This window comes from Grampus griseus (assembly GCF_964374135.1).
Source record: "Grampus griseus genome assembly, chromosome: 13".
Lineage (NCBI taxonomy): Eukaryota > Metazoa > Chordata > Mammalia > Artiodactyla > Delphinidae > Grampus > Grampus griseus.
The window spans coordinates 86,009,130-86,035,161 of NC_139007.1; the positions used below are offsets into that span (position 1 = coordinate 86,009,130).

The 26,032-nt window shown below is 47.5% G+C and overlaps 1 protein-coding gene across 1 annotated transcript in view; it reads right to left on the reverse strand.

Annotated features, from left to right (window-relative positions):
- The window catches only part of RPS6KA2 (ribosomal protein S6 kinase A2), a 162,594-nt gene extending 139,379 nt beyond the window's left edge, over positions 1 to 23,215 (reverse strand). Inside the window, exon 1 of the mRNA XM_082669034.1 lies at positions 22,978 to 23,215. Within this exon, the coding sequence (XP_082525160.1) occupies positions 22,978 to 23,076 (99 nt within the window). The 5' untranslated portion in view covers positions 23,077 to 23,215. The remainder of the gene's footprint in view (positions 1 to 22,977) is intronic.
- Positions 23,216 to 26,032: the final 2,817 nt, after the last annotated feature.

Sequence of the window (26,032 nt, forward strand, 5' to 3'; positions counted from 1 at the left end):
GAGAGGTCGCGGGGAGGATTTGAACGGTGGTTTTCCCCACTTGCCCTGGCAGAGTGCCAGGAAAGATGGCAAGTTCAAGCTGACCCAGGTGCCAGGTGAGCAAAGTCACAGGCATCACAAAGGACCCTCAGTAGCGCAGGGCCTTGGAGGGGGCGGGCCCAGGTGCACCAAACGAGCGCCCCGGTCCTGAGCAGCAGGGCGGAAGGTCAGGGCTGGTGGAAGATGCAAAGACCCCTCCCCCAACAGCCGCCAAGCGGGCCAGCCGATGCTGCTGCTGGCAGAGACTGGGCGAGCGCCACGTGTCCACGCGGGAGGGAGTGCGGCCGTAGCTGAGAACTTCTCCAGCCAGGCCCACGCCTGCCCCTCCTAAAGGTCACTAAGGAAAAAGGCGAAGGCCTGCAGAGTAAGAGGAATGAGACGCCAAAATATTTAAAAACAAGTGATAATGAAAACATTTCTAAAAGCTCTGTTCTTACTAACCCTCCATGGAAACATTCCCAAGCAGGAGGCTGTTCCAATTTAAAGTTTTCACTGTGAGCAACAGTGTTTCAGAAGACACGTGTACTAATACTTTCCCCTGCAGACACTCTGGCATCGAGGTGAGATTCGGACAAATGGTCTAGGAGACAACGGCTTTAAAATCAGTGTTTCGAAGTTTCAGAGTTTACTTAAATGGGAACATCACAGTGCACTAATAAAAAGTAGAAAAATGTCTTACTTTCTTCTTAAAACTTTCCCCCAACAGAGGTTTGCTTATGTGACCTATCTGGGGGTTTTGGAATGAGCTTGTGGAAAACTCAAAAAAAAAAAAAAAAAAAAAAAAGGAAAAAGGAAAAAGCCAGCAGAAAATAAAGGGACAAACCACATTTAATACTGTCCACAGGGGCCCACGGCTCCCTGCGAGAGGGGCTGAACTCGTCCTGAGCTAACTCAACTAGCGTGCAAACAGCAGACTTCTGTCAGACAGGGTGGGAAGGCCTTCTGGGCTGGCGCCAGCTGAGCTGCAGGTGAGGCTGGGTCGCACACGTGGTCCCGTGGACCTTCAGCCAGTCACGGAATCATTTGATACCTTCACGGCCTCACCTGCAGGGCAAGTGAATAAAAGCACTTACATCGCAGGGCTGTCGTGAGGATCAAACATAAATATGAGTGGGAAGCAGCCGCATGCACAGGGAGATGAGCTCAGTGCTCTGTGACCACCTGGAGGGGTGGGATAGGGAGGGTGGGAGGGAGGGAGACGCGAGAGGGAAGAGGTATGGGGACATATGTATATGTATAACTGATTCACTTTGTTATAAAGCAGAAACTAACACCATTGTAAAGCAATTATACTCCAATAAAGATGTAAAAAAAACCCCATAAATGTGGAGCCTGCTTAGAGCACAGTGCATCTGGGGCCTGAGGAAGCCAACCACTAAGAAACGCGGAGATTTCTCCAGCAAAGCAATGGTTCACGTTACTCCAGACCACAAAGAGGCCCTCGCAAGCCCGCCCCACCTACCGGGCGCCGGCCGGGGCTGTGCACACAGGCTCCCCGCAGCTGCTCCCCGACCAGCTCCACCAGGGGCTTCACCGGCATGGTGTCCTCACTCGGAGCACCCGTCCACTCTCACATTCGCCATCCTACCCCCTCTGTGCTTCTCCTAAAACCTCCCCCAATCAGACCTTCTCTAGAGATTCCGGCTGGGTGGAAGCTGCAACCTGCAACCAGTCATCTGCATTCGGGTCCTGGTGCCCAGGGTCAACGGACATGAGTTCATTACATCAATGAAGAGCTCCGCCCGCAGAGCCTTCTCTTTCTTCGCAAACCCTATGGTCTTACGGTTGACTTACAATAGTAGATTTATGTTGGGTGATTTATGCCATGCATGCGACAAAATCTTACAGCATTCATAATTACTGCAAGAATATTACTCTTGTCGCCTTAATTCGATTATACGCCCCTTAAAAGGCAACCCTTGGGTCATCACTTAGCCTTGAAAACGAGATGAAATACGGGGTCCTAAAGTTCTGGCTTGGAACTTAACTTGCTTGTTTAGGCTTAATCCAATTAAAATATCAGAATTTATCTTTGTAAGTTTCTAGTAGATTTTCCTATTTAGGTTTTAAAATATCATGCTTTCTCTCTAGGCACTTAAAATTTGATATGACATTATAGCAACAAATGAACATGCAGGCTATGATTCTAACTGTGAAAGGGCTGTGGGGTAGGCGTTTTAGATAGAAGTGCAGGCAGAAACACCCATACACTCCCTGTTATGCATTCAGCTGAGATGTTCTAAAGGTGACATAAAATAAAAATAGCATACACATTTTACTGAAAAGAGCAAACCCAAAGATTGCTTTCTGTGGTAATAAGGCCTGAAATGAAAATATATGATCAATGGGTGAGATATAAAGGCTTTATCCTGCCAAAGACATGACAACCCAAATAGAAAGCTTTTTACTTTGCAGGCTGATACGAATTTAGCCTAAGGCGCAAAATCACCACCTGTTATCAGATCATTGGCCTCTGGGTCCTGATTCCCTACTGCAGGTTCAAAACCTTGATTAGCGTTTACATGAAAGCAAAGCCAGTGCAAGGCTACCCTTGCACTGGGATGGGACGGGAGCAAGGCAGACTCCACACATGAGATTCTTCAATCCTCTTTTGTTATAGCTACAGCCCTGGGTTGTGGTTTCAGCAATTCCTGCCCATTGGAAAACAAGATGGTGGATGCAGTACAAGAATAAATAGATCAGATTTCAGCCAACTGTACCCTATTTCTTTTGAGACCCATAGACCTGAGTACTTGTAGGAGTTAAAATGGATTCATTTGACATACGCCTACCTGTTCACAGTGGGGAAACCAAGCTAAGGGTCTCCCTTGCCTTCCTTGCTTTATTACATGAGAAAATCAAGTGGCCCTGTGAATTCAATTCTTCAAAGATATGTCCCATAGGGGCGGGACGGGAATAGAGACGCAGACCTTCTAGAGAACGGACTTGAGGACACGGGGAGTGGGGAGGGTAAGGTGGGACAAAGTGAGAGAGTGACATGGACATATATACACTACCAAACGTAAAACAGATAGCTAGTGGGAAGCAGCCGCATAGCACAGGGAGATCAGCTCGGTGCTTTGTGACCACCTAGAGGGGTGGAGTAGGGAGGGTGGGAGGGAGATGCAAGAGGGAAGAGATATGGGAACATATGTATATGTATAACTGATTCACTTAGTTATAAAGCAGAAACTAACACACCACTGTAAAGCAATTATACTTCGATAAAGATGTTAAAAAAAAAAGATATATCCTGGACACAACACCCATCTGGAAATCTGGATGTCCAAGCAGGGTTGGAAAGGGCCTTGAAAGTGACTGCAAATCATGGTGGGATGATGGGGTTAACACAGAAGTCATGGCACTTATGCCGCAAATGATACCATCAAGAAAACGAAAACACAACCCACAAAATGGGGGGAAATATTTGCAAATAATATAGCTGGTAAGGGACTTGTATCCAGAATATAAAAAAACCAACTCTTACAACTGAATAATTAAAAAATCACCTACTATTTAAAAAAAGTGATCTGAATAGATATTTCTCCAAGGAAGATGTGGCCAATAAACACATGAAAAGATGCCAATACCACTAGTCATCAGGCAACACAACCCCAAACCACAGTGAGACACCACTTCACACCCACTAGGATGGCTCTAATCAAAAAGGTGATCAGTAACGAGTGTTGGTGAGAAACTGGACCCCTCGATCACTGCTGCTGGGAACGTAAAGTGCTGCAACCACTCTGGAAAAGTCTGGAGGTTCCTCAAAAGCTTAAACATAGAGTTACCATGTGACCCGGCAATTCCAGTCCTAGGTATCTACCCAAGAGAAATGAAAACATATGTCCACACAAAAACCTGTTCACAAATGTTCACACCAGCTTTCGTCACAATAGCCAAATAGTGGAAACAACCTAAATGTCTATCAGCTGATTCCTGGATAATAATATGTGCTATGTCCACGCAGTGGAGTATTTGGTGCTCAAGAGAAGTATCTGCTACAGCACGGATGAACCGTGGACACACTGTGATAAACGAATGAAGCCAGTCACAAAACACCACCTATTCTATGATTCCATTATATAAAATGTGCAGAGCAGGCCAACCTATAGCGATGAAAAGCGATTAGCAGTTAGCTTGGGCTGTTGGAAGGAGGGGCAGCGGATGGAGAAATGGAGGCTCATGGGCAATGGGTCCAGAGTCTATTTTGGGGTGATGAAGAAGTTCGAGATTGTGCTGATGGTTGTACAGCTCTGTGAATATACCTTGGCACTGTACGCTTCAAAGGGGTGAACTGTGTGGTATGTGAACTAGACCTCATAAAGCTCTTTATAGAAACAAGAAAAAAGTCATAGTATTCAAGGGAACTTAGGACAGAACAACTACTGAGGTGATTCAAAGGAGAACTTTCTTGGTACCTTTCATGAAAGTGCACATTAAGAAACGAAGCAGCGTACACGTTTCTCATGTATCTGATTTTAATTCTGCGTCAGTTCTCAGGAAAATTTTTGGAATTTTTCACAAAGACAGCCCCCCACACACCCAGGAGATATCGGCTGAATGTATGACGGGCTGTCTCCCAGGATATTTGCTTACTGACAGTGCAAGAGAATTTAGGATGGGCATTTAACACATTTTGGAAACAGAGTTTCCAGGGTATAGACAGCCCTCCCTTAACAATGGTATAAAGCAACCACTCACAGTTTAGAAGTTGGATAACTTTAATTGTATGTGGTAACAACAAGTATCTCTATATCCAAGAAAACTTAATCCAATTGGGTGCTACAAAAATACAAAAATGTTTGGCTCAAAACTCTCACATCTACACGGAAGAAAAAAAATCCCCATCCAGAATTTCCAGCTACAGATTCGGAATTATTTCCGTCTGTGAGGGAGATGAAAGCGGGAGTAACTTTTGAGTCTTGGGGAAAACATAACATTTTGCCTACCGTTTAGATCTAAAAGGCATATATGAAAGCATTGTCCCTGGATCCCGCACAGATAGAGGCCACCCTGCAGAGCTTGGTAAAAGGGTCTGAGGACTTCTCCCCACGAGCCTGACAGAGGCTCCCTGACCCCTCTCCAGCCCTGCTCTGTGAGCAGAGACCTTCTCAGTTCTGGCCGCTCTCTCGGATGGGGGTGTTTATTCTGTGTCTTCCACAGCTGATACACAGTTAGACGTAAAGTCATGTTTATTCCCAGATCCAAACAACCAGGATGCTAAGGACATTTTTTAAAAACAGAACTTTTATGAAAGAGAAAAATGAACTAAACGTGAATAACTAAACAATTTAGGATGGGGGACTGACTCTGAAGCACAACTTCAGGAATACACAGTAGGGTCAGCCCAAAGCCAACCTGGCCTCTGCTGACATTTGGAGAGAAGAGAGCAGGCTGTTCTGTCAACTTCGCTCTAGGACTAATGTGTAGAGACAATAAAGGGGACAAGGCTGCTATCTAGTTGCTTGTCTAGACTGGTTGCTTTTCAAACTGGGGTTCTCTGGGACCCTGGGGTCCTGTGATCTGGCCACAGATCGATGGGGGAGGGGGGAGGCCAAGACCCTCTCATCCCCTTGCAACCGAAGTGGCTCTTCTTCAAAATCTGTTTCAGGTACTGCAGTTCCGCATGAGATGTTTGAAAACAGGTTCCAGTGTAATAGACAAACGGAAAAACCTTGATTCAAATTTACTTTCAGGGTAATTACAGAAAGGACCGCTGAGCTGCTTGACCGTTAGATCAAATGATTCCATCGTTTTTCTATGATACTACGATACGGTTATAGCTACAGTGCTGGACCACAATGTTGGATATTTATATTGATGACCTAGGAATGTGGAAACATCATAAAGTACACTCTGAATTATCAAAAGCTTAATTTTATTCAGAGAAGTTTTAGTGCCAAGTATATTTTGTTAATTTGTACCTACTTGGAAATGGGGAATTCACAAACTAAAATACTCATGTAATCAGATAATACCCGTCTACACTCTTTCAAGATAAAGAGAATTTAGTAGCTTTAAATCACTTATTCTTGTTCTCTTTTTCTATCCTTCTTACTCTTTTTTTTCTTGTTTTAATTTATTTCTCCACTCCCTTCTCCTTACTATATCTCTTGCTATTTATTTCAACACAGTATCTTCCACTACTAAGTAGCTTGCTAGAAACAGCAATATTTACTGGTAAATATCACGTAAAAAAAGGTCTTCTGAAATGGCTCTGCGAGCGTGAAGGCAGCTACTACAGGGTGTGGCGTATCATTTAATAAATGTATGAAAGCAAGTCATTATTCTCCAATCGAGCAGTATGACACCACCATGGAAGAAAATGAAAAGGCTCTCTCTTTTTCATCCCTGTGAATAAAAAGATAATCAAACCAACAGAGACACTGGTGGCAGAGTGAGGCGCAGGAAATTAATGTGAATTTCCTGAATTCTGAAGGAATTAGCTGTCCATCATTTATAAGCAAAAATCAAGGACGCAATTCAAAGGAAAGAACTCATGACGGTTAAAAAAGATAAAATCCTATGCAATTAGGTTACACGTTCCATGATGCCAAACACTTAGAAATGCACTGAGTACAAAGTCTGTGGATACTTCCAGGGTAGAAAAGGCTGCTTGCTCACGAGTCTTCATCTTATATATCATAGTTTTGTACATTGTTTTATATAACAAATTCTTTCTAGCAATTTATCAAAATGTGACCACTACAGTTAAAAGGTAGTGTTGGCAAAAATTTGGATATAAAAGTATATGAAAAATAATGGCAAAGAAAACAATGTTACAGTGTTTTCACAAAATGTATTCTATAAAATGAATATATGCATATCCATTTTTACATAGAGTTATATGGCTGAATAATTTTAAGAGCAGGAAATTAAGTATAATAAACAAAATACTCTTTCTAGAATCAATACCACTTCTATCTTGTTTTGAATCCTTATTTCTTTAAATTATTATTTACATAGTCTAGATTTTAGACTGGAGATAGTTATGACAAAGAAAAGTAGACAGAAAAGGAACAAAAGTATACTTAGACCCACTAAACACACTGAAAGAATGATTGCAAACATAAAATAATACATTTCAGTTTTTAGCACAGAGAACTATATTCAATACCCTGTGATAAACCATAACGGAAAAGAATATGAAAAAGATTGTATATATATACAAATATATATACATATAATATATAATATATATATTATAATGTATATATAATTACAAACATATATAATAATATTATAACTTAATCACTTTGCTGTACAGCAGAAATGAATACAACATTGTAAATCAACTATACTTCAATAAAATAAATTTTAAAAAACACATCAGTTTTTTAATGAATAAAAAAATTTAATTTTAATGTTCCCAATTTGCCATCTCAATTAAACTGAAAAAAAGTCTTTCTACTATGTTTTGAAACATAAATGTAAAGGTATTATTATATTTTCCAAATAATGTATGTTATTATCCTACGACGACACGTCCCTATTCTTCACTGACAGCCATCTGGCAGAGTTCTATCTACATTTGCAAAACTATTAAATATACCACATACGTCCCTTCATCCAAATGAACCAACAACACAAAGGCATCAGCAGAACCCAGCCCCCAGGCAGAGATGCCAACAGGCTGTAACGACCTCTGCGCACAAGTACAAGCCTCACTTGTACTTTCCTCATCCCGCCTCTCACTGGGACCTTTACCTCGGGACACAAAAGGTGAGCAAAAAGGAAGATGGGGACATGCCTCTTCTGCAATTATAAAGGTAACAACAGAACTGTGTTTTATGGAATCTGGAACCCTGGACCTGGAGGGGCCGGTCCCACTGAGCTCTCGGGTCCCCCGGGAGAGGGCCAGGAAGTATTCACACGCTCACTCCTTCACCACTTATTTTAACTGAGCACCTAGGTACACCAGGCACCTGCTACAAGGCAGCCCGAACCTTAAACACAATGTATAACCTGTAAGCAAATCCCCTTGTGATTTTTTTAGACAGAAAACATCTTCAGGAGAGCAGTTTCCTGGCCAGTGTGAATAGAACAGAATTATCTGGTCTAAACGTGTTATTTTAGGTCTAGTATATATCACAGTGGTTAAAGGCACAAGGTTTGGAGGCAAATAGAACCAAGTTTGATACTTGATTCCCCACTTACTATCAGGACGACCTCAGTCAAGTTACTTGATCTTTTAATATAGTTGCCTCATCTATGAAAAGAATATAATTGTACTCATTTTTAGGGTTCTAGTAAAGAGTTAATTAGATAGTAAGTGTATCGGGATGATTCTATTTGCATAAGAGAAAACCCAAATCAAACTCGCTTAAACAATAAGTGGAACTGGTTCGATCACGTAACCAAAATGTCCCAAGGTAATGAGGACTTCAGGCATGGGCTGATCAAGGCTCCAACCTCATTTCTCTACGGTTTTCTTGGCTCTGCTCTCCTCTCTGTGTTGGCTGCTCTGTAGGCTGGGTAACCTCCTGGTCTCAGAAGGCTCCCAGGCTCCACGCCTCCTTGTTCCTCCACAGCCGATGAGCAAAGGTCCCAAGTTACATCCCATTTTGACTGTCTTGGACCGCACGCTCAACTCTGAGCTAATCACCGTGGCCAGGAAAACGCCACATGCTGTGTGCACTCATACACACACACACACACACACACACACGCATATAGTTAAAAACATATGTACATAAAAACTTAAATATTTATAGAGAGCTGATCATTTTAATCTCCAGGTTGTCAAAGTGAATATTTCAAACTTGTCTTTGCTGAGAAAGAAAACTTGTATTATTTAGTTTTCAAATGGTTCAGACCCCTTCACCTTAAAACCTATAAAGTGCATGAAAGACCTAATGGCTGGAAAAATAATAGTCATTTTAATCCTGATTTTGTCTCTACTTTTTTTCTCCCAGATGGAAGAGCTCTGGGAGTGAGAGTATCAGTGGCAGATGTGTGTCTTGGAAACATGAAATGCACCTGAACGGTAATTACGGATAATCATGTCTTTTCAGACACAAAGGTGAGTTGCTGATGCTGACATAAGACTGTAAAAGAGTGACATTCATAGAATATGCTGGTTACGAAGAATTCGGGAAGCGAAACAAACCCTTGTAAGTTGCCATTCTGGATTCTTTCATCACAGACATTGTAAAAACTCTTAAAATTAGTCCTGTGGGCTCCTAAGAAAAGTTTTCCACTGTTGTGTGGATGACAGTACAGTACCTTCCTACATTTCCATAAAGCTTTACATCGTTTTCAAAACTCATCTTGCCCCACCAGTGGGCCAGGGATGTCCCCACTGGGCTGGGGGGAAGGCACAAACGTGGATCTCGAGAGGGGGTGGGGGGCTGCGCACTGGCAGCCAGTCACCTAAGTACGAGCATCCTCTGAGAGCAGGGCCACCTTGCTCTCCCCACCTGCTGCATTTGCTAACTGCAGGAGAGACACTGTGAATTCACGAAGCACATGACTTTGTGCCCAAGGTCCCTTTCCAAATCCTGTTTGCTTTTTCCTCCAGTTTCTCTTTGCTGTTCCAGCCCTGGATGCCAGGCTCTGCCCACTCGTCTCAGGGAGGGCTTGGGGCGGCAGGAGGGATGTCTTCAGCTGTCCCCCGAGAAGGGCCTGGAGATCCCCGGTCCTGTCCTGCCGTGTCCACCAGGTACGGCATAAGCAAGGAATCCGCGACTCCAGTATTTCTGGTACCTCGGCCATCTGCTCCCTACCAGCGCACTGGTGGAATCCCGAATCCTAGCTCCTCTCACATGCTTCTGGGTCCCCTACAGGAACGTAGCCTTCACCCCAGGTTCATGTTCTGGAATTTCCCACGCCTTGTGCCTCAGCTACAAACAGGGCAAGGGCACCAGAGTGAGGAGCTCTGTCTAGGATCCCTGCGGGCTGCTCGCTGACCCTTCCCGCTTGCCTGTGTCTAACCCTATGACTCTAATTTAGCAGGAAACGACTTCGGGGAGGCCACAGGTGACACTCCGTCTATTACCGGGCTAGGCGTGTGCTGCTCTCACGCTCGGGGGGTGAGGGCGGCCAGACTCTACAGTTTGCATGTAACTGCTTCCCACATTCTGGTGTTTTGCCCTAAGTGGCCGCCTCAAATCTCAATGCCAGTCCCGCTCCTCCTCAATGCATCTGCCTTTCTGTGTCTGTCCCGCCTGTCCCTGCTCCCTCATGGCCTCGGCTGCTGGCTTCTCCCTGTTTCTTTCACTCATCCTCCCCCTCCTCTTCCCTTCCCTGTTCCCCTCCTTCTCTCTCCTCCAGTCCCACTCCTCTATTACCTTTCAAAACTAAGTAGCAGTTTGGTGTTATCAGGGCTCAGAGAGAAGGCTTAGCCACAGGGAATGGAGCCGTCCATTTGTATTAAATTTTCAGAACCTTTCCTTATATTTCAAGCCTTTAGTGAAAAGCATGCACCTGAATTTTCTAGGTTGGAAGGGAAGTTTGATTTAGTAGTCAGGAAAAAGTCCAGTCCTGAAATGTGAGTGCCTCTGCCTGGAACCCTTCACTTTAAGTGGCATTTGTAATGTTTTACTAATGCTTCTGATGTTGTATTTAATAAACCTCTGATTGCAGCATGTCTGGCTGCCGCTGGTGTGCAGGACCCGAGACTGGTGTGCAGGACCCGAGACTGGTGTGCAGGACCTGAGACTGGTGTGCGGGGCCCAGTGACGGGCGTGCGGGTCCCTGAGGCTGGTGTACAGACTAGAAGCTGTGCTGCAGGAAGCTTGGACTGAGTGTCGTAAACAGATTACAGTGTAACGGGAAACATGGAGTTGTTTTTTTTTTAACTAAGCGCCCGCCGGGGCCCGTGGACAGGCCATTCCATCTATTCCTGGCTAGATCCCTGCAGGCAGGTATTGCACCAATTTTCAGAGGAGGAAACTGAGCCTCAGAAGGGGTTAGCTGGCCACCTGCCCAAGTCACACAAGTACTAAGTGGCTGAGCAGCGACAGAAACATGGGGTCTCCTCTAACCCCACCAGCCGCTTGTGTCACAGGGGGACAGGGGTCTGCGAGCTCACTCACCTGGCTGTGGTGCAGGTCAGGGTGAGGGGTGAAGCCAAGGCGGGAGAAATAACCACACGGCACTGGCAAAGGCTAACCCCCTGCACAGCCAGCGACCAGCAAGGCACCCCTGTTTCCTGAGCGAGGTCGTCTCAGCCACACTCCCCACGGGGTGGGTGGAGCTCCTTCTCAGGGCTGGGGGCTGCTCGGGGCCGGAGACGCCAGGAAGACAAACTGGACCCTGGGCTTTCGGGCACCTGCTCCCGGGGCCCCCGGAGGCCGGCCGGCCTTGTCCTGCTCCTGCCTTGGCCTGGGCCACACGCCCAGGACGGCGGAGCGGAGCACAGCGATCGGCCCGCCAGGTACAGGGTTTGGGGGGCCGCAGGTGGGGCACGCCAGGGCCTTCCTACAGGGGCGCAGGCTCACGTGCTCCGTGGGCTGCGAGCCTAGGTGTGGCGCTGGGAGCAGAGGGTGCCCAGCCGGCCACTGTGTCCCTAAGGAAGGGGTCCGAGGTCCCACGCACAGAGGGAATCCTTCAGAGAACCGGGCTCCTCCTGAGAGGAGGGCACTCCACTCCCTCTCCAGGGCACAGTCGTGAAATCGCGCATCGCAAAACTCAACGTTAGGAAGTCAAAAGCTTTTAAATTTGACTAGAAATTGTTTCAAGATGTCATAAAAGCCATCTTCCTGGAATTAACCCTATTCCTCTGTAAGCACCGGCTTTTAAAATAAAAGCCCCCTTGACTTCTAGAGTTTTTCAGTTTTTAAAAATTGCTAATATTCAAACATTTTGAAATTTCTGAATTTGCTTTTAAAATGTTGACAGTTTTCACCCTTCGAAGATATTTTACTGAAAATTTTTTAAGGAGGAAAATGATTTCTTTGGTTTTTCCATACTTTTTCCTGCAGGTGACACTCTCTCAGCTATACTGTGAATGTAGATGAGACATTCTTTCTACGGAAGATTTTAAATGCCAAACAGCAGACTTGCAGTTTGTGGGCCTACCTCAAGCGGGCGTGAGCTTTTGTAACGGTGTCTTAGTTACTTCACTTCTACAGAGGTTTTAGTTCGCCACAACTAGTCTTAGGTCAAGGCCATTTCTTTCTACTTTTTAACCCTCTAAACGCAAGTCCTACAGATAATCGCCAGGCACACGGTGAATGCTGAGTTAATACCTAAGACGGAAGTTCCGAAAAGACCTCCACAGACTTCTCACGCGTTGACCCAGAAGGCGCGCACCACAGAGAACACGCGCGCGGGACACAGCAGGGCAAGGGTCCCGACAGCCACCCACAGCTGTCCCTGGACACAGAGCCACTGGAGCCGAGCCTGACGTGTCCCAGACCAGCCACAAGCTGGCTAAAGAAGGTTTCGTGCAAATTCACGCACAGCAACGAGGCGAGGCTCGGAGCTCGCGCAGAGGTGCGGGCGGTGTCCACACGGAGGATGCCCTCAGAGAGGACAGGGGTATCTCCCCAACAGCGGAGGCAGCGCGCAGCTCCCGGACCCGGCCTGGCCCCGCGGGATGGTCTGTGATTCAGTGAACTTTCTTAAACCCAGAACTTGACGGAAATGGGTGACAGAGCCCAAGCCCCCGGGAGGAACTCTTCTAGTGGCTTCTCTGCCCAGCACCCTCCTCTGGAGATGGGGTGTGATGAACACGAACCGCCCTGGCAGGCTCCAACTCTGGCAGCGGGCTCCACGCCACCCTGGGCCACACGGCAATGAATACTCCTCCCCAATTCCCACAGATCCCCCCTGTCCAAACCCAAGTGCTGCAGGCCAGAATCTTCGGAAGAAAGTGATGGCCCTGAATCTAAACCACGGGTCAGCTCAGAGCCAAGGGGGAGGCTGGGAATGGAAGCAGGTGGATGGGTGTGGGCTGCCATGTGCCTGAGTGGCAGGCGTCACAGGAGGGAGGGCGTGGAGGGGCGGCCGCAGATGGAACGGGCTGGGTGGAGGGAAGGACGGGTCTCACGGAGGGGGACAGGGGCTCTGCGAGCTCACTCAGCTGGGTGGGAAGGGGAGGCATTGGCAAATGTCCGTCCCCCCGCTGAGCATAAACCCCATCCTCGTGAACGTACACAACAACTACAGCCGGTCCATTCTGACAAATCAGCCTCACTTCCTCACACCCACTGCTGGAGTTCCACTGCGGCGAACCTCAACAACGAGTCAAGGAAGAAAGTGGGACACGCGGATGGAGGCGTAAGACGGGGCTCTAAGCACCCCAGCTGTCCTGCACGCCAACCCTTCACAGACGGGCTTCAGCGTCTTCTGACCAGGTTCAACATGTTTATTCACACCTCTGTCGGGGTGGATTCTGCAAAGTCTTAATTGAGTCACACATCAAAACTCATGCCTTCAGGGGCTTCCCTGGTGGCGCAGTGGTTAAGAATCTGCCTGCCCAAGCAGGGGACACGGGTTCGAGCCCTGGTCCGGGGAGATCACACATGCCGTGGAGCAACTAAGCCCGTGCACCACAACTACTGAGCCTGCGCTCTAGAGCCCACGTGCCGCAACTACTGACCCCGTGCGCCACAACTACTGAGCCTGCACTCTAGAGCCCATGAGCCACAACTACTGAGCCCACGAGCCACAACTACTGAGCTCACGTGCCACAACTACTGAAGCCCGCGCGCCTAGAGCCCGTGCTCCGCAGCAAGAGAAGCCACCTCAACAAGAAGCCTGCGCACCGCAACGAAGAGTAGCCCCCACTCAATGCAACTAGAGAAAGCCCGCGCGCAGCAACGAAGACAACACAGCCAAAAAGTAAATAAATATATAAATAAATTTATTTTTTAAAAAAAGAGAGAGAATGAAGAAGGAGAATCCTATTAAGAATATAAGTATACATAAAAAAAATTCACGCCTTCTCTTTTTTGCTGAGATCTAGAAATACAAAAGTCACGCCCAACCTCACGCTGCTTCTTGGGGTTTTCTGGGGTGAAGGCAGGGAGCAGTAATCGCTACCTTGTTCCAGCAGCCCGTCTGCCCTGTTCCCTAACCTGATTACAAACTAAGCAGGATGCAAGAAGCCGAAGGTGATCTAAAAGGAAGTGCTCCTTTCTGGTTTTTCTGTTTTTTTTTTCTTTACTTTATCTTCAAACATGCAGGCCAACAAAGTAAACACTCCTCAAAGTCAACCAAACAGTGTCACTGTAGCAAGTCAAAAGGCAAGGGTGTCTGTCCCCTGTGGCCCCCTTGCACGCTCAGCTTCGGGGTCTCGGGGCACACAGAGCCCGCCCAGCCGCCCAGCTCTTGCAGCTCCTCTCTGCCGCTGCCCCCCACCTGCACCCCCAGCCTCCCTCCCGCCAAGGCTCTCCAGAGCACCTTCTCCGATCTGCGTTCTACTCACTTTTCAGAATAAGAAGCTTTCTTAATTTTTCATTCTTAGAAAGTCCACACTATATTTTGATTGTCCACACTATATTTTGCACGTTAAATATATATTTGGAGGTTAATATTATATCTAATATAATATTATATTAGATAATATAACTAACTTTCCTTAGCCGTGGAAAGTTTGCAATTATCCTGGGCCAAAAGTGTTAAAATTGGGACCTGAATGAGCGATTTCCTAGGTAGTCACTAGAGCATTTCCACCGTAGGCATTCCAAAAGAGAGTCTTTCAAAGTAAATCCCTCCATCCCTTTTCCTTAAAGATCTGACCGCACGTTTTAAGGAGTAAAAGCCACCTCGGGCAGCCTGGTGTGGCCTGGGTGTCCTGACTCAAAGAATGTCACGGCCTACGTTGACTGCACAGACACGTCAGAGAGGTCCCGGACTCGAGGTCTGGCTAATATCCACCCGAAAACCCCAAGACTGATGATACGGCACACAAATCACCCCAGCGTGTGAGGCAGATTTTTCAGAACTTTTCAGTCTTATTCAGAACCTTCTTTTCTTGGGCAACAGGAGGAAACATGCAGGCCAACAAAGTAAACACTCCTCTGATTTGTGTTTTTGAATCTTATTAATTTAACGTAGGAGAGTAGACCAGCCAAGAGAAAAAGCAGTTCTTCTCCCTAAGAAGCCAGGTCATTTCTACCAGTTCCTCAGCCCCTGGCTACAGGGCTGACACGAGGAACAGCATGAACCTCTCTGCTTTACAAGAGCTGCTGTTTCCATGAATTATGTTTAAAGTGACAGCAACATGGATGAGAGCGTCACTCCCAGGAAGCTCAGCGTAGCTACAACCTAGGAAAGCTAGCTCCGTGGTGACAGTACTAACTTGAAACAGATGAGTCCTCAGAAGCATGAGGGCGAGGAGGCTGGCAGAGGAGGAAAAGCCTTCTTCCCCCATAACGTAGTACAAACCCCTTTCCAGACGGGGTCCAATCAAAGCCAGCTTATTTGTGTGACATCACAGAATGCCAAGGGCGAACTCTTCCCTGACCAGGCGCATTTCACCTTCTAAGCATTTAATAACCTGAGGACACAGCATTATCACGGGGCAATCCCTGTTTTGTAGCTGAGGAGACAGGAGCTCAAAAGCATGGAGTGGCCTGGTGGGGCTGACAGCAGAAGAGGGAAGTGCCCAGGACCAGGAGAACGGCAGATCCGGGCACATCCAGTGGAGGGAGCGTGGGAGCCCTGGGCCGGGGAAGGGGGCCCAATGCAGGGCGAGGGGGAAAGCACCTCTGCCTGGCCCACGGGGACAGAATCTTGGGGCTCTTAGGGGAGGGCGGCCTGCAGACCCTAGGGACCTTTGCAAACCAAAGCTTGTGGAGAAAGATAGGCTGCTGTTTGCTGGTCGGAATCAAGTAGGGCTCTCTGATCAGTGGTGTTCCTGGGACCCCCGTTAAGAGATCTCCAGGAACACATGCAAATTACTACTAATAATAGGTACTGCTCGAGAAAAATTATTCTGGCACTTGTTAAAGGTGGTGAGGAAGCCTTTATTCAAGGGACCACTGCAGCGGGGCTTGCCGCAGGGGTAAGAGATGGAGCTCGGACCCCACACAAGAAGGACATGTGGGGATCTGCAGCAAGGGGCAGGTGCGGGGCGGTGGAGGAGGGCAGTTCCTTCTAAACTGAGCTGAAGGCAGGTCAGGGTCATCTCATCGCACCTGGGGATGTGGGGATGGGGAACTGGACCAGATATAGAGGGTGATGAAAGGCCGAGGATGGATCGGGGTGCTCTCTAAATCAACTCGGCAGAATTCTTGCTAAACCGGGTTGTGCAGGCCCAGCAAGGATGACAGAGAAGCCCAAGGTCCGGCCGAGGTGAGAAGAGGGGCCGGGGAGCCGGGCTAAAGTTTGAGGGAGGAGAGCTTTGTCAGTGCACATCTCGGTGGTTCCAAACACTGGCTCTTGCCCACCTGGTGATCAACCATGGTGATGCGGCCACTGCAGTCACCCCCATAGCCCGGGGGGCAGGTTCCCAGGTTTAAGCATAGCTGCACCGCCATTACGTCTCCTTAGCCAACTCATCAGCAGGAAAGGCTTCCTACACAGCTGCAAATCAGATACGATGAACGATATTTTATACTGAATACATTTGTGTCTGAGCCATTTGCTTGATTAAATCACACTGTAGCTTAACGGACTATTTGTTGATAATTCCTACTTGAGTTTAATTTAATAGCTTTTACCAGTGAAAATATATCAGCAAACATATGACGCTGGGGGAAAAATACAACACAACAGAACCCAGCGTCATCGGAAATAAAGGCAGAGCATTCTAGAGAATGCTTTTAGTGCTGCACCGGCTTCCCTTACTTAGCAAGCACAGAAGCTTGGACCAAAGATGAAGAGCATTTCTGGCTAAACTGCTCGTTACCAACTGGATTTCATACAGAACAAGCTCACCCCCAGTCTCCCTCCATTTGGAAGGAGCGCTCCCCACTGGAGCCCTGCACTGACTGATCCCCGGCTCACAGGCTCACTCTTCACCTCCTGCCCAAGCCCCTGCTCTCTCCCTGCCTCAGGGTTCCGACGCCTCCTACCCACTTATAAACTTGACACATCTAGGAAATCGCCCACCCAGCATGCAAGAAACAGAGCGAAATCCTGGGTAAGCAGCAAGTCAGATGATGTGGACATCAGATATTCCAGTTTTCACTCAGTGTGGTTTCAGTTTATTCCTGTGCTTCGGAATGCATGAAAAATATACATAAAGAGTCTTTGCTGCATCGGGGTGTGTGGTGGAAGACTCTCAGAATGAATAGGTCAAAGAGGTGGAGAGAAAAAAGGGTGAATCTATGAAACAGACTCACAGACAGAGAGAACAGACTTGTGGTTGCCAAGGGGGAAGGGGTGAGGGAGGGATGGACTGGGAGTTTGCGATTAGCAGATGCAAACGATTATATATAGAATGGATAAACAACGAAGTCCAACTGTAGAGCACAGGGAACTATATTCAATATCCTGGGATAAACCATAATGGAAAAGAACATGAAAAAGAATGTATATATGTGTATAACTGAATCACTTTGCTGTACAGCAGAAATTAACACAACAATGTAAATCAACTATACTTGAATAAAATATTTTTTTAAAAAAAGTATGGGCTTCCCTGGTGGCGCAGTTGTTGGGAGTCCGCCTGCCGATGCAGGGGACACGGGTTCGTGCCCCGGTCCGGGAGGATCCCACATGCCGCGGAGCGGCTGGGCCCGTGAGCCATGGCCGCTGAGCCTGCGCGTCCGGAGCCTGTGCTCCGCAACGGGAGAGGCCACAGCGGTGAGAGGCCCGCATACCGCGAAAAAAAAAAGGGGGGGTGGAGTAATATTTTGGGTTGTCTTTTCACATATTTTTAAATAAGAAACAGTACTTTGGGGAGTTTTCTTGGATGTTAAGGAGAGAAAAGTATGTAATGAAATTGCAAAGATAAGGCAGACCACCAATAAGGAATTAAGTCTAGTGTCTTCAAAACAGAACAAAGCATAAATAGGCAAAACAATAAGCAAGTTAAGTATTCACTAAAATGGACTATTTCTCGTGGTCTTCTCTGACTTTTTGGTGCTGTTATTGCTATCCAAAAGCCCAGCAAAATCAGGATTAACACAGAATTTCTTTGGGTGCATTTACTGAAATTACCTGTAAATTATTTTTAATTAGAAATGGTTTTCCTGGAAACCTCCCAATATCAAGAAGTTACCAGTGAAGGACCAAGAATAAGCTTGAATGTTTAACTTTCCAGGAAGTTTTCTTTCTTTTTCTTTTTTTCATGACCGGAGCCAACACGGCTCTATTTGCTAAGAGTTCCTTAACATTTAATTTATTAGGATACCATGCTTCCTTTAAAAAGGGGTAAGCAATTAAAATATACTCATGTGTGCACATGTTCACACAGATAATGCCTGATTATCTGTGAGCGTTGGAAATCGGAACAGATTGACAATTGATGTAATCGGACCACTGAACTCCAATGATGCCAATAATTTCACAGGACTTACACCCTACATAGCGGGCTTCCATTTACGTGTCTGCCTCTCTCTCTCACTAGATGTTAAGTTCACTGAGGGCAGGGATCAGACCTTTATATCTCAACTGCTTTGCACAATGCACATGGTATACACTAAAAAGTCTGAGTGTGTAGATAATTGAGCTAAGTAATAGATGAAATTCTTCTCCACCCAACAGTTTACCACTATCAACACCCCAGAGAGAGGACTTGTCTTTTATCCTTCTCACTCACCCGCAACTGTCTTTCAGTAAAAATGTCAAAACCAGATGAAATGATAGGTAAACAAAGAGAACCAACTTCCCGTCTTTGGTGATAACCTCAAGCAAAATAAGCGTTCCCTAAATGAACCGACACTGAGTACTGATACGTTTAGCAGGTTGGTAGATAAATGAACCGACACTGAGTATTGATACGTTTAGCAGATTGCTAGATAAATCTTACCCCGAGTAAACAATATCACTTTTCACTAACTGAAACCCAATATTTCCTCCCAAGCCTTTCCTGGCCAACCTCTCTCAACCTTCCCCAGCCCCAAGGCTAGGCTCTGGAGTTGGCTCACACTTTGGAGGTTTTCCCGGGCTACTGAAGGATGAGTAGGCGGGCTTCCTTCCCAAAGCTCTGCGAAGTCAGGACATTGACGCTGGGGCAGGTCCTGACTCTAGAAGCAGCCTGAGCTCTGGGTGCCGCGGCTCCAGGACCTGCACTGTAATGCATTCTCGGATCCCAGGGTGACAGGCAAGATAAGGAAAAGGACTATCACCATCCCAGCCAGATGACAGACTGGGGCTGTCATCTTAGCAAATGGGGCCAGTCCTATCGAATGAAACAGGCTGGAATCCAGCCTGGGAGGATTGATCTCTGCCTATTCTTCCCCAAGGCACTCAGCAAGGGCGCCTCAACGATTAATTAATTACCAGGCTGGGAGACAGCACGAGCCATGGGCTCCGCAGGCCGTAGGGGCAACCTCAGCTTCAGACAGAACCAGCAGACGCTGAACAACATGAAAAATATCAATGAACCCGGGAAATATTTTATCAATATCCATAGCCAACAATGATTGATTATTGATTTTATCACCCAGACTCCGCATTAAGCCTTTACATATGGTGGCTCAGACCCCTCATACTAACCCCGAGAGGCAGGAACTACTACCATCCCCATTTCACAGTGGAGAAAACTGAGGCTTAGGGAGCTTCAGGAACTGCCCTGCTGTGAGAGGTAAAAGTGAGAATCCAATTTCAGTAAACCTGATGCAAAGCCCCAATTCACCTGGAACTTTCTAACTTCCAGGAAAGGTTTTCTAGAGTAACTTTAGGTTACGAAGCACATTCCAAAATAGCCCCTAGAGTCGTTTTCTTTTAAAGCTTGTAACAGCCTTCATTCAGGCATCATCTAATACTTGGTAAACGCCAATAACCACGCAACCTGAAATGGCTAAAATTAATAATAAACAGTACAGGCTCTTAGAGTAACGCACTCCCTGTCAAACATTTTAGGAGCATAAGCAAGTCATTTTGCTTCCCTGGGCCCCATTTTCTCATCTATGAATGAAATGGACAGTTAGATGAGGCAATGGTTACACCTTCTAGAGGTACTATGGCTCTCAGGCAATGTTGTCAATGACCTGATATCAGAGCTTTCTCGGGAGTGAGGGTCTGGCCGACGCTGAGCCCTGAAACCATTCTAGGCCATGCGCATAGAAATCTGTGCAGGACATCCAAGTTGCCTTTAGAAACCCCCAGAATCATCCTTGTCAGAGTCCAAGATCTAGCCGTCTCAGCTGCTGCAATGCTGATACACTGTAAAAACATTTAAGCTGTAATTCATAAACTGATTCCAAATCTGATCAAACAACCTGGCTTCTCTGGTGGTTAGAGTTGACCAAATGCTGAGTTCTAGATCGGAGAGTCAAGTCAAATTTAAAAGCGAGTGTGAAACACTAGGCCTCTCCCCAGAAGCCTTTTTGACAAAGATGATACTGTTTCAACCTTAAAGTAAGTACTATTACTTTCCTGTTAATATCACTAGATTTTGAATGTAAAGAAAACAAAAATTTTCAAAGTCTCTGTGTATATTTTAAAATATAAATTTCACAGAAAGAGTTTAAAAATAACCACGATTCTCTTTACAAAATGAGTTACCTTTTTCATTAGTCCAAACAGAGGACTACATACATATCCCTGTTAAGCACTTTATATGTCCTACTTCTCAACCTCAAATTATTGACAAACCTGCCTCCTAATTTTCGCAATGTTTGGTGAGTTCTTCTTGGTCTATAATCTGCTCTGACTATACAAACGAATAGACAGGCTTCTTTGGGAAATGATGGAAGGTAGCCGGGCAGGAACATGGAATTTACTGGACTGAAGCACTGGTCAGTCAGTCACTCATTCGATCCCCCACTAGGTGGGGGCACCATGAGGCCAGCGCTGCTCCGTCTTATATTTTTTGGACCTACAATGCCCAGAAAAGAGCTGCACACATAGGAGGTTCTCAGTAAACACTTGCAGAGTGAATTAGTTGTTCGGTTTTCAGCATGATTCTCAGGTTTTGTTCTCAGGGTTTTTCCTCCCTAGCAGTAGAATGAGGAGAGTAACACATGTCTACCTGGATTTTCACAAGTATCAACTGCAAGCAGCTGCTGAGAGCATCTGCAAAGAACAGAGCACTGTTATCAGTGCTGGGCATCTTTATCAGACCTTCTGTCCAGCCCCCAGCACAAGCACCTGGGTCAGACAAGTGCTCACTGACCACATGCTGACAGACTACATTTCTTCCTCGTCGGCTTGACCTTCTGCATAGCTGATGGTTTATTTATAGTTTTATTTTGTATACAGAAATTTTATTTTCACATTGAAGCAACATTGTTTCTAAGCAACACTTGGTTCCTATTATATATATTTTTTGAGGCACTTCCACAACCCGGTTCTCCTTGCCGAACCAGAACACCAGAGGTGAGTATATCGTGCCGAGAGGACTCCTGACTCCACGGCTTTGCCAGTGTTTATGCCCCTCTTCTTAAACGACTCCGGGACTTTACTGCCTCGCCTTGACAAGGACAATAAATGGAAGGAGACAAGGCGCTGAATAATAAACTTGGCATTCCGATGAATAAAGACATACTAGGTATAAAGGTGAATACTTCCTGAGTTTCTATTCTTGTCCACTTTCGTTTTTTGAGTGCCTGAGACCCAGGAAAATGACTTACCTCAATGAACTTATGCTTCATCTCTGTCAGCATGAGGTTTAAAGCAAGCCCTCCTCCACAATTTAATGAATAGTTGTATTTGTTTGAAAGATATGTTTTACCCTCAGAAACCTAACCTAGTTCTTAAAATTCTGATTTAGTGATATCATAACAGAAACTTTTTAAACAAGTAATTCCCTGTTGCTTTCATGTCTATTCCTGAGCTTTCCCTAAAGCCCTCTTAATTGTTGCAGAACCCATGCCTGTATCTAATATCATGGCAGCCAGGACAAAGAAACTCAAGATGAAAAATGTGACATTGTTCCAATTGATTTGACTTCGTTAGAAAAAAACACATCAAAACCTCCATAGGTGCCAGCCTTGTGGCACAGGCGAGAGCAATGTCAAAAGAAATCTCTAGGCTGTGTCATCACCTCCCACCCCCTCCCCCCAAACCCCACAATGTCTTTTTCTTTTTTTTTTTTTACTTAAACATGCTTCACAGTTAGGTCATCTATAGATTCAACCATGTACTCTGGACACTGGGATGAAGAGAATAAGATGTGATTTGTGAAATACAAAACACATTAGAGAACCGTCCACAGATGACTTGGAAACCTGAACATGACATGATGCAGGACCCGAGAAAAGGACACTATTTTCAGGGTCCTCTGGCTTTCGGGACGAATCTATATCAAACCCCGAGCTGCAGAGATATTGCATCAGGCACTTTACTACTGAGCACCGTTTCAGACTGATCCAAGTAAATTGTGTTGCTGCCTTTTTTTTTTAAAAAAAAAAATCCCTTTTTGTCAATTCTACACTGATTTCAAATACACGAACAATCTACACTACATGGTAGTATTTGTGTGGCTCTGGGTCAAGGCAAAATAAACCCGATCAACACCAGCCTAGGGTGGGGCTAGGCAGGTTCTGTACTTGGGACTTCTGAGGTGCCACAGCGAGCGACACGGGCTGAAAAGCCCTCCCCACCCGGAGCACCCCTGTGGGCACCCAGGGTGACTACCCCAAACCCTGCGCAGAGTGTGTAACAAAATTAGTTAGAAATTCAATGGGGGCAAAGTTTAGTCCCTGTTGAGGACCCGAGGACCGGTCCAGTTATCAGTAAGTCCCAACAATAACGTTCGGTTTTAGGAAAACCGGACCAGCTTTCAACTTTAACTCCCTGACATGGATCTCAGGGTGACCGTGCATGTGACAATAGGAAAGGGCTCGGGATGTATGGCCCCAAGACCCGCAGCATCCTCCAGGGCGCGGCGGGGACCTGGGTACCTGCGCGCTCAGAGGCTAGGGCATTTACCTCGAGTCGGCTAAGACTGGAGCTCTTGGAGCGCGACTTCTTGCGCAGGTACACGGAGAAGAACCTGCGCACGGTGAACTTCTTCATGCTCAGCTCCATCGCCCGGCGCCCAGCCGCGAGGAGCAGCAGGGCCGGAGGACGCGCATCCCCGGCGCATCCCAGGCGCGCAGGGTTAGGTCCGTCTGCGGGCGCGAGCGGTCGGGAAGCCCGGCGCAGCGGCCATCGGCACGGGGCGCGGGCTGCGGGCACAAAGGGCAGGCCGAGCCGGCCACGGCGGCCGGGGGCCCAGCGCTCCCTCCTCCTCCTCCTGCCTGCGAGGACCAGCCCCGGGCAGCCCCGCCCCGCCCCGCCCCCAGCCACTACTGCCAATCAGCACCTGCCGCCCCGCCCGGCCCTCCGCCACTACCGCCAATCAGAGTCCGCCGCCCCAGGCTCTCCCTCCCCCTCCCTCTCCCCCTCCTCCTCCTCCTCCTCCTCCTCAGGCCCAGGGAGGAGCCGGCCCCCGCCACTACCGCCAATCAGAGCCCGCCGGCGCGCCCAGCCACGCCCACCTCCTCCTTCTCAGCCACTACCACCAATCAGCGCCCACCGCCCTACAGCCCCAGGCTCTCACTTCTCCTCCCCACCCCACCCCCTCCACCCCCGCCTCCAAGTACTCGCTCTCTGCGGCTCTGCCCCGCCCACCGCCCCCTCCGCCAATCAGCGCCCTCGGAGGCGCATGCCTGATGAGCCCGAGGAGGACTGCTGCGCCGCGCGGGGAGGGCGGTGAGGCAGCTCAGCTGCGCCTGTCGCTTGCTCTCTGTTCTACTTCGTTGGCCTGTTGGGCTTTTTTCTAGCTTGGGGTGTCATGTTTTCTTTTCTTAAAGCACCCATATACAGACTTTGGAATCATGCTCTTCTGTGCCGTACAAAACTTTAATTGCTGATTAGCAAACACTTCTAGAACCTGGAACAAAAGGGTGGAGGGGTGCACCATGAGCCTGCACACGTGCGCTCTGCACCTCTCCTCGCCCCTTGGCCCCTGTGGCCCTCTTCTTGAGCCCGTCCCCGCGGCCCAGGCGCCCGGCCTGGGGGTCCGCCAGTCCTTGCCCGGGTGATGAAAGGATCCCCACACAGCCCGGGACGCCGGCAGCCAGCTGGGGAAGCCTCCCAGGGCAGTGTTTGGAGAACAAAGACACATCCGTTCTCCATGACCTCCGACTCCATGTATAGAAAATTATCCAAACGGATGACTTATCAGGGCCTAAACACAGAGTGTCCTGAGTCAGGGCTCTCAGAAACCAGCTGCAGGGCTGCAGGGGATTTGCCTTAAAGGGGAACACCCTTTGTTTTTCTTTTTTTCCTAGAAATGCTCACCAGAGGGCTGTAGGCAGTTCCAGATTTGTGAGCTTAGGACTCTGTGCAGCCTTTTGTTTTCCTCTTGTGCACTGTCCACGTATTTTTATGTTTAAAACAGGGCCAAACAATCTCATTAGCATACTGCCACCAGCCCCTGAAAAGTCCAGAAGCATTCTTGCACCCGCTGCTGTGTGCCAAGTACCGCTTTGCTAGGCAGATTGTGAAAAATCTACATGTCATATCATCCCTCGGCTTAATCAAAGGTCGCATTAATACTTGTGTCAGGCTATCTTTGCTGAAGTGTGTAAAGGCAGCGGATGCTCCCAGATAAGAACTGGTCAGTTCGTGCTGCATCTGGGTCAAGAGGTGAGGTCAGATAGTCTCCCTGGGGTTCAGTGGTGGTAAGAGTGCAGTTTAGCATCACGATGCTGGCACTGCCACTTCCTTAACTGATGAGCTTCAGCACACTTGCATGTTCTGTGTTCCCACCGTGCATCCCTAAGATGAAAATATGCCCCAAACCGGTTCCTGCTTCCCACAAGGATTCTTCTGCTGGAGGGCCACTATCCCCACGCTGGGAATGAGCTTCCTACCACCCTGGGTCTCCCGCCACCACCACTCAGGTATCCCAGCTCTAAGCAAACAAAGACACGCCAGGGCTGTGCCACGTTGCTTCTCTGGAAAAGACAGCAGCTGACGGACATCAGACATCGGGCTGGTCACCTGCTCCGAGAATGAGGAAGAAGCCGGCTGTGGGTAGATGGTACAACTAGTCAGAGACAGGAGTATGGTTTGTCAGTGATGCTAGCTCAGGGGCACCCTGCACAGAGCAATAGCCTTGGGGCAGGCTTGTGTATTACCAACAAGAGCATTTTGAGACTTCCCTGGTGGTCCAGTGGTTAAGACTCCACACTCCCAGTGCAGGGGGCCTGGGTTTGATCCCTGGTCAGGGAACTAGATCCCGCATGCTGCAACTAAGAGCCCATATGCTGCAACGAAGACCCGGTGCAGCCAAATAAGTAAATAAATAATTTTTTTTTTTTTTAAAGAGCATTTTGACCTGGTGTAACAGGACTGGGAAGGCAGGGTCTTATGGGACATCCACAATCCCTCACAGCTGAGTGCTACAAAATGGCTCTGCTGAACTTGGACATCTCAAAAGAAAAGAAAAAGCAGCTTCCATATTTCAACTAAGAAATTCATTTCATTGCTAGAACAAGTCTGTTTGCCCTTCTGCCAGTAAAACAGAGGTATATCAAAGTCTCTGGCAATCATTTACCACCAAACCCTCCAGACCACCAAATCTGGGGTAGGTATCAGGGCCCACTTTAACTTGGGTCCAAATGATCCCTAGCAAATTTTGGGAAAGAAAAAGTGAGCTTAATAAAGGCTGGGCTGGTGCCCAGATGATGGGGGGGGAAGCTTGGAGAGAAGACCAAAAGCTCAGCAGACACCTGATCATCTTGGGTTTCTCCCCGACTTAAGCACGATCGGTCTGGGACTGAATTCCATGGCTAATGCTGCCTCCAAGAGAGGACCAGACTGTCTGGTGTGCTTTCGATTCAGTTGAACACACGATTATGAAGCTCCTCTGAGCACCTGGCCCAGTGCTTGGCCCAGGGGAAACGGACGTGATTATGACGCGGCTCCTGACCTCCAGAGGTTCACGGCAGTGTGTTAGAGAAGGAAAGTGAATAGGCAAATCGGATGCAGGTTT